This window comes from Cebus imitator, unplaced genomic scaffold (genome assembly GCF_001604975.1).
Source record: "Cebus imitator isolate Cc_AM_T3 unplaced genomic scaffold, Cebus_imitator-1.0 Scaffold517, whole genome shotgun sequence".
NCBI classification, from domain to species: Eukaryota; Metazoa; Chordata; class Mammalia; order Primates; family Cebidae; genus Cebus; species Cebus imitator.
In genome coordinates, this window is record NW_016107832.1 from 1199981 (window position 1) to 1208876 (window position 8896).

Sequence of the window (8896 nt, forward strand, 5' to 3'; positions counted from 1 at the left end):
GTATAACCATTTTCTGAAAGGAGAGCTTAAGGGAACGTACCCTTGCCCTCCTGTTCTATAAACCCTGATGAGTTGCGGCTGAACTGAGGTGGGTGTGGGAACTAGGCCAGGGTGGGCTGAGTTGTATAGAGGGAAGTGGCCTGCGCCAGAGTGGTAGGGTAGCAGGGCCTAGGGCCCAGTGGTTATTCACTGTCCTCCCGCCAACCCCTGCCCCTAGACTGCAATGTTTTTGGAATAAAGTTGGGCATTTGAGAGCCCCAGAAACCATCCGACCCTAGATTTTCTCTCTGATCACCCCCTCCCTCCTTTTGAAATGCTTTTCATTCATAGAGGATCAGATTTATGCTCTTCCAGCAAGCCCTTTCTGCTGACCGTCCCCTCCATCCCCTGCATATTCCTTATATTAGAATACCAGAATATGAAATATTGGAGTCCATATATTTCATTTTACTTTGTAATGTAGTTAGTTGTTCATCCCCTGTCTCCTCTATTCAAGCAAAAGAAAAGGGATGGAGACCATGGTATGTGTCTCCCTCACCACTGTTTCCTGAAGGATCTTGTCATAAAAATCAGATGCACACATAAAATTTGACTTTATTTAGCATATTTAAGAGGAACATAACAAGGACAGATTAACAGCACCTATTTAAGAAACACAAATATCACTTAATAATACTTAGTTAAATCACAAACATCAATCTCTCCACATTCCCCAAGTAGGAGTCCGTTATTCCTTTCCAGCAAAAGAAAAACAAAAAGTATTGTAACCATTTTAGAAAAGATCCAATTAAAGCCAACAAATATGTGAAACTTTGGCCTTGGGCAGAGTCTCTGGGACTACTGGCCCAGGTAATAGTGTTGATTTGTGAATTTGATTGCGTGTGAGTGGGGTTCTCTTCTTGCTGAGGGGAGGAGGATAAAGCCTGCCCCTTCTGGGCAACTGAATGTAAGTTGTGCCAGTGGGAACTTGGCCCCAGGACTGTAGTTTGAGAATCCTTTGAAAAGACACTTTTCAATTACAAATTCTTTTTTAAAAGAAAAATGAAACTTTTAAATTCAAGCTTTAAAATATTAAAGAGAACTGTTTACTGATTAAATACATTTTTCTGTTTTCAGTTTCAAAGCAGCACACAAAATTTGATATTAAAGGCAGTTTTAGAAATAATTTAATGAGGGTATATATATAGTTTTTTTAGTTGTAACATTTTGTTCTGAAAATATAACAAAATCATCTTATAGTTTTCTTTTCTTATCTGACACAAATCCCATTGATATACTACTGTAACTATCAAATACTGTAGCTGTGACCCCATAGAGGAGTCCCACTACCTCTCTATGTAGTTAGCCATCCATGCTCACTCTATCTTATCTCTCAGACAACCAATGAAACGGGAAAAAACAGCAGCCTTTTTCTGAGTTTTGTTACTGCTCTAGGAGGGCATGGATGGTAGCATTATGGATCTGCCAAGTGCAAATCCTGTCAGTTCATGGTCAGGTGTCCGCTGGGTCTTCAGGGTGCAGTATTCTTTTCATCCGGCTAACTGGACTCCACTTGCATATCCTGGAGTCCTTCCTTTTTAATGGAGAACGATGGTCTTCTCTGAATTTGCATTCTATATATTCAGTGAATAGAAAACAGCATACAGGTGCCAAGTGTGTTGTGGAAAACTGTCAGCAAGGACTTCAGCCAAGATGATTAGTTCACACTAATGACCAATTGTACCAGAATAACTTCTCACCTGTCATATATCATATCAAGGATTTAAGGAATGAAAGTCATCAATTCCTGCCACCCCACTTTGGTGCCATTTTACATATCCTGTAGTATATAATTTAAAAATAAATTTAAAAAACAAATGTACTATGTTCTACATCAGAAACTGACCAAGGTGTAGGTCATACATAGAATTTTGCATGCATTTTATTAACTAACTTTACATATACAAACTACCCATTTTTGAGGACGACACTATCTACAAACACTACAATCTAATATCTAGCACCATATCTCCAAGAACACTTACATTTTATATACAGTTATAGTTTACATTTAGGAGAATTACTACAAAAAATACTACACCACTAAAACAAGATGAAAATACCAAACTTTTAACATTAAGTTGTAGCACAGATGAAGGGCGGGGGGGTGGAGGGGAAATCCACTCACGTCTGAAACACCAAACTAAATCCGATCTTGTTTTTCTGTGCATTTTAGAACAAGACAGGTAGAGTAATTATTTCTCAGACATAGTAAACCTCCTGCTGAGTGGACAAGTCACTGTGGTTTTCCCTTGGTGTGTGTACTCTGAGATATGCAGGCTTTGGGAGGCAATGATGGAGATGCTTGACACCTATTAGCAACCTTCGTTTACCTTGAGGATTCTTATTTTATTTACCAAAGAGCAGTGAACTTGTTAGTGACCTGGCTATCAGTGGCCAGGTTCAGCGGATTTTAGCTTTCCTGTTTACTCCTATTTCAGTGGATTTAAGCTTTCCTGTTTCTTCCTCCAGCCAGTTTTGTTGCTTATGGCAAAAAACTGCTGTAAGCTAGCTGGGCATTTGCTGTAGAGGAAGAGATTATTGCTAAGTAATTGGAAAGATTTTATGACAAGGATTTCCCTTCTTTTTGGATTTTAGGCTATCGCATCTGCTGTTTCCAGCTCATTGCTTCTGTCCCCTCATGCCTAAGCTTAGTGGGGCTTTAAGGGGTCGAGAACACTAGTCCAGCCCATAGAAAGTAAGAGAAAGAGATAAGGAGGGAGAGGGTTAAAAGTCATCGACTGGCCAGATTTTCTCTCCTTATCTTGGACACTGGCTAGCAGCCAAGCGTTCCTGTAATCTTTTGTCTGCTCTAGAAGGAAATGGCATTTTGCTTAGAGAAACCTCTCCTGACAGCATGAGGTCTGTCTTATAGAGGAATACAACAGAAAAGACATTATGAGAGGAAAACACTATTTTTCTTCCTCAAAAGATTGGGCAAGTTGGTTGTGAGAGAAAAATACCATCCAGGAGTTTAAATTGTTTCATCCCAATGACTCGTGAGGATTTTATCTTGAGTTCAAATTACCAGATGATGCATTTTTTTTTCTTCCAAATGATGTATTTTAGACAGTTTTAAGAGCTTTTTGGCAAAGTTTAAGTCAGCCTAGTTTAATCTTGTAAATTATTCTTTAGGTAGTATGAACAAATCTTTTTGAAGTAACTTTACCTAGTTTAATTGGCTAATTATGTATAAAATAATGCAATGTTGCAGGCCCTATACCTTAACTATTGTGCTAACAGGAAAAAAAACAAGGCAATGTTGGGCACCTTATAATTTTGTAGGTAAAAGATTTTTTAGTGTTTTTTTTNTGCTGAAATAATTGGACAGCATTGACAGGATTGACTATTCCTCCAGTGATGTGTAATATCGAGTGCTTTTTTGGTAAAAAATGAGCTGTCTACCTTCTCCTTAATAATAAATGGCACTTTTCCTTACCTCTTGAATTTGAAGTAGGTATCCCGTCATCTCTAAATTATATTGGAGTTGGGTAGGAGACAGAAAAATACCTTTAATTGCTGGTCACTCCTATGGCTCACTTCTCTCCTTCCCTGTTTCCATAGGCCCACAGGTCCCTGTGAATCTGTCAGCTCTGGGTTGGGAAGGGATGGATGGGGGGTAGGTGAATACACAGAACTTCAAGCATGGATTGTTCCTGAAGGGCCGGTGCAGCAGAGGGAGAGGGAGTGAGGCGGGTGAAGGCAGTGGGCTGACGGCAAGAGGTAGGCAGGGAGCTGAAAGTGCAGAGGCCTTTCAAGCAGCTGCTACTTGTAGTGTGCCAGAGAAGCGGGACCCTAGCATCATAGAAGTCACAGAAGCCCAGGGCTCGCTCCCTATTACTGCCTTCCCAAGCTTGTAGAAATTGGTGTGTTAGTCAAAGCACCTGCGACTTCTTGGCAAACTAGATGCTCTATTATACTTAAATAAGGAAAATCATTAAATTTAAAATCACATCATTTCATAGACTGGTTTGTCTGGCCCCTGTACTTTAATGGGATTTTTTTTACTGCACATATGAAGTGGCTTTGGCAAAAGAATACATCCCTTAAAAACATTTAGGGAAAGCTATTGCATATGAGGTTCTGTGAGGCTAATGATGACTTTTTTGTGTGTGCTTTCAGATTTTCAAATGACAAAACAGTGTGTGCAGTAAAACCTCATTAAAGTGATAGTGCTTTACTCAAAATAGCAAAAAATTTCAAGTACTTGCTATCTCCAGGTTAACCAGAGGCCTTATTGTTCATTAAGAAGAATATGTCATCAAAGCAGGATGCTCTTAATTAAAAGGTCCTCTTTTCCAGGTTCATATTTTCAAAACGTCTTTACTTTTGAGGAATTCAATTTACCAAAATAATGGACAATGACTAAAATAAGGAAAAGAGGAACTTCAAAAAGGAAAGCAGGGTAGTAAGGAATCTCGGTGCCCTTGAGAATGTTGTGTGTGCTGTTAAATGGACTTACCATACTCGTACAGGTTCTGGTTCCATTTTGATTTGGGATTTTGGCAAACAATTTTCTCTGATACACTTTGAAGGGGTCAGCTTTAAAAATAAAATAAGAGGTTCAGTTTCAACACAATATTTGGAAACACACTTACGTTTGAAGTCCTGTTTCTTACCCAAGTAAACATTTCTACTCAAAGGATAGGCTACAGCCACCTTGAACTCCTTTGACCATTTGAACAGATCTTAAGGCACTACCCCTCCCCCATAGAAGGATTGATCACATAGGCCATTTATTCACCCAGATATCCTTTAAGGATAGGTAAGTACAAGAGTTTGGCGATAAATTAGTAGAACAAATTTATAACTGTTAATTCACTTTATGCATTTTGGTAGAAAAATAAATGATAGTGTCAGGGTAAACTTCAGCCCCCATGCCTTGTCTGAATAACTACAAGTTTCAAATTAATGGAGTTGAAATTAATAATGTTATCGTGGTATTTTTGTTTGATGAGTCATCTCTATGTTATTTGGTTCTATTCCCTCTCCTTTCCTAAATTCTGAACATGGCAATCCCAAATTCCATGCAGAGTTAGTCTCAGTCCTAATACATTGCTGTTTACCTCTCCCCCTTGAGAAGCTCATGTTGAAATCTGTGAGGAGGAAGAGATAAAAGAATATAAATGAGCTGGGCATTTATTTAAATGAAACTTGAGTTCTAATAAAGGCACGGCAATCACACAAGAATCAGGCTAAACTCTGAAGATGATCATTTTACATCATGCAACTACCTGATTAACCATTTTCAACCAAAAACTCCCTCCATCCATATTAACAGTGGGTTTCTACATGAACAGTTGATTGGCTTTAGAGTTGCTTTAACTTGTTCTATGGGAGGATCAAAACACTGGCTTGACTGTTTTTTTGGTTCCATGTTACTTGGTTATATAGATATGGCCATGCCCTCAGAAATATATACATATATCCTTGCCCATAGTGATTTTGGGTTTCGGGATTTGAGAGATTTTCCTGTAAATTGACCCTAGGGATAATTTAGATATTGTAAAAGTTTTTCCAATGTGATACATTTCAACAGCAATAATTAGCATACGTCTGACCTGAATGCTTTGATTTAAGGACTGTTTGGAATAGGTCAGCTGTTTTCCAGGTATTATGAAACCATCGTCTTTGTCATTTCTGACTCTCTGATATTTCTCTCTCACATCTGCAGAGAACTTAAAAGCTTTAAAAAGAGCCACAGGTGGAAAAGACTCATGGGTGTGCCTTGAGGAAGAAAACTGTTCATTCTGCCTTCCTTACTCCCCATATGGAGATCATATTTACTAACTATGATCTCACGTTGAATTTCCTTTTTTCTATAAATACTGTTTGACTAAAAAAGACTTTAGTCTAAAAAGACTAAAAAAAACAAACCAAAAGAAAACAAATGCTGGCAGAGATTTGAAGATTTCTTACCATCATCTCAATTCAGTCACATAAGGAAGTTGTAAAATAGTGGCATGATTTCCTCCCTGCTATCATTCAACACAAGACAGAAAATATTTGTGTCAATTGACAATTTTCCATTTGCACTTAATGACCTCAGTCCCAGCCCATGCATAAACCCAAGATTTTATAGGAACAACCCCCCCCCCCCGGATATGTGTTATTTCTCGATCTTTTCCCTTGGACTAGCTTCCCATTTCATACATGCCCTTCTACTTTTCTGGATCTCTTTAGGGGATCTAGAAACCTTCTTGAGATTTTAACTGCACAAAGTCTTTTGTTTTAGTTTGCATAACAGTCTTTGCACCCAACTGTGGGGCTGTTCAGTTCAGAATTTGGCTTATATGTTGATCAGTCCATTAGGTTCTGTTTCTTGGGCTTCATGAATGATTTGGTCCATCACCTTTCTTTCAGTTGAACGTAAGCTATAGCCCTAGCCCAAGGGCCAAAAAGTCCTTAAGTTCACAGGCATCAACTTCCCTTTCCCTCAGAGATAAAGTTAGCATGTTGTAGCTCTGGAAAGACAGAATACCAAGTACACGTCCAAAATGGGCAGCACTTGCTGCTTTAAGAAATTTGGAGCCTAATAATCTTTGGGAGAAAAACTTAAGTCAGAATCCTCAAGTTCATGCTTTTAAGGAAAGACCCCAGTTCCTGCCTCTTCCATGTATTTATCTACCTTGTGGTGAAGAGCATGTGTGCAACACCTTTGCCTGAAATGGTATGGTTTGGCATTAATGGATTGTGGGTCCATTGAAAAGAAAGCTGCTCTTATGGACAGTTCAAGGTTTGCCTTAGAACTACTTCAAGGAGAAGTAGCAGAATCGTGGGAAGGGACGAACTTGCCTTCAGTCCCAGCTTCGGTTCCAGGCAGGTCTGGGCGGCTATCTTCTTTTGGGGGCTTTTTCTTGCAGAATAACTTGTTCAGCACATCCTTGAATTCCTTCTTAATGGTCTTGTGCATGTAGCCATAGATGTAGGGGTGGATGCAGCACTGCAGGAAGAAAAGCCAGATTATTATGGTGATCACCCACTGGGGTACTTTGGTTTCGACATCCACCCACAGGGCCAGGACTGCTAAAAGGCAGTAGGGCCCCAGGGATATCACGTAGGAGAAAATGATGATGAAGATCACTTTAGCAGCTTTGCACTGGTAGCATCTGGGCAGAGGAGGGTCACTGTTGCTGTTGCGACGACTGGGTGGGAGGCTCTCGGGGAGGTGCACTGCCTCGACATCATCCTCACTGAAATTGATGTAGTCTTCACCAAACTCCATGTCATCTTCACCTAAGTCAATGCTGCACTGGTTGACCTCTGTGCGACCCTTGTCTGCCTTCATGCTTTTCCCCTCAGCTTTGGTGCTGCCTTCCTTACCCTCCAGGCTGCCGTTGCTGGCCACCATGCTGCTCTCTCTGACCTCCTTGCTGCCCCTGGCCCTCACACTACCCTCACTGGTCACTGTGCTTCCTTCCTTGGCCTTCAGGCTGCTGTCCTTGGCTTCCATGCTGCCCTCCTTGGCCTTGACCTCACCTTCATCCTGGAGGTGAAACTCAGTTTTACCCCGGAACTTCTTCTTCTTCTTTGCTCCCTCTTCATCCCCATTCTCCACACATTCCTTGGCTCGCACCTCCAAGTTGTGGCTCTTGGCATTGTACAGCAGAGCATGCTGCCTCCGTGCTGCACCGAACACTACCGAGTAGCAGGCAATCATGACAATCAGTGGAATGACCATAAAGAACACCACGCTGAGAATAGCGTAGCTGGGGCTGGACCCCCAGATCATGGAGCAGAGGGCATTGCGCTCATCAAAGGCAGCCTGGCCCCAGCCGTAGAGTGGAGGGGTGCTCTGCAGGATGGCCACAATCCAGGTGCCGTAGAGGAGCCTGTAACCACGGCGCTGGGTCATCTTGGATGGGTAGGAGAGAGGGTGGATGATGGACAGGTAGCGATCTATTGACACCACGACAATGGTGTTGACACTGGCGAAGGCGAACAGGTGGGTGAGGCTAACCAGGGCGGTGCAGAAGTGGCTGTTGAGGGGCCAGAAGAGAGGCACAGAGGTGGCCACCACCCAGGGGGCCACGAGCAAAACCTGCAGCAGGTCGGTGACGAGGAGGTTAAAGATAAAACGGTTGGTGACCTGCAGCAGCTGCGGCTTGCGCTGCAACACTACCGCCAGCACTATGTTGCCGACGAAAGAGGCGACGAGGAAGATAAGCAGCACGACTGAGCGGATGATGCCGTGAGCCAGGCTGATGGGCATTTTGGAGAGGGGCATGCACGTGTGGCTGCTGTTACTCTCGCGCGTGCTGTTGGTGCAGGCGGACGTCATGGCAACAGCCAGAGGGTGTGAGACAGGGTGCAGGCTCAGCTCGGGCACCCGTGGGCGGCAAAGGGGTGCACAGACCTCACTCAGTGCCTGTGCTGGGGACAAAAGAAACACGCAGGCGGAGTTAGTCACCCGCCAAGGGGAGAAGCCTCCGCTCCTCGCAAGGGCGCTGCAGGACCCCCTCCCCCGGATTCCCGCACGGCCCCATCCCCAGTACGGGCAGCTTCTATGGCTCCTTTTCGGACTCTCCAGATCTGTCTGCCTGTCTCTCTCCAGGGCTCTGATTTCCTCTCATCTGTTTCTCCTGCCGGCGCGAGCGTGCGCGCGTTTTCTTTGCTTGTCTCTCACACTGTCTCTGGCTCTCGGGAGTTTCGGTCTCTCCCGCTAGCGCATGCGCGTGCGCTCTGTTTCTGTCTGTTTACGACCGTCAGTTTCTGTCTCTCCAGTGCCTCCCGCTAACGCACTTTTTTTCTGTATCTCTCGGGGTGTGTGTCTGTATATGTCTCACCGTTTCCTGATTCTTTCTCATCCCTGTTTCTCATGTCTGCCTCTGTTTCTCCGTCTCTTGATAGCACGTGC

At 42.9% G+C, this 8896-nt stretch overlaps 1 protein-coding gene across 1 annotated transcript; it reads right to left on the reverse strand.

Moving 5' to 3' along the window:
• Window positions 1-2964: 2964 nt before the first annotated feature.
• GPR101 (G protein-coupled receptor 101) lies at window positions 2965-8398 on the reverse strand. The gene has a single exon (XM_017514115.2). The coding sequence runs from the start codon at window positions 8318-8320 to the stop codon at window positions 6794-6796; it is 1527 nt and encodes a 508-aa protein (XP_017369604.1). The 5' UTR covers window positions 8321-8398; the 3' UTR covers window positions 2965-6793.
• Between the last annotated feature and the right edge of the window lie 498 nt (window positions 8399-8896).

Excerpts from the sequence above, each read along its gene's own strand:
- GPR101 (XM_017514115.2), bottom strand. The coding sequence starts at position 8,320 with ATGACGTCCGCCTGCACCAACAGCACGCGCGAGAGTAACAGCAGCCAC.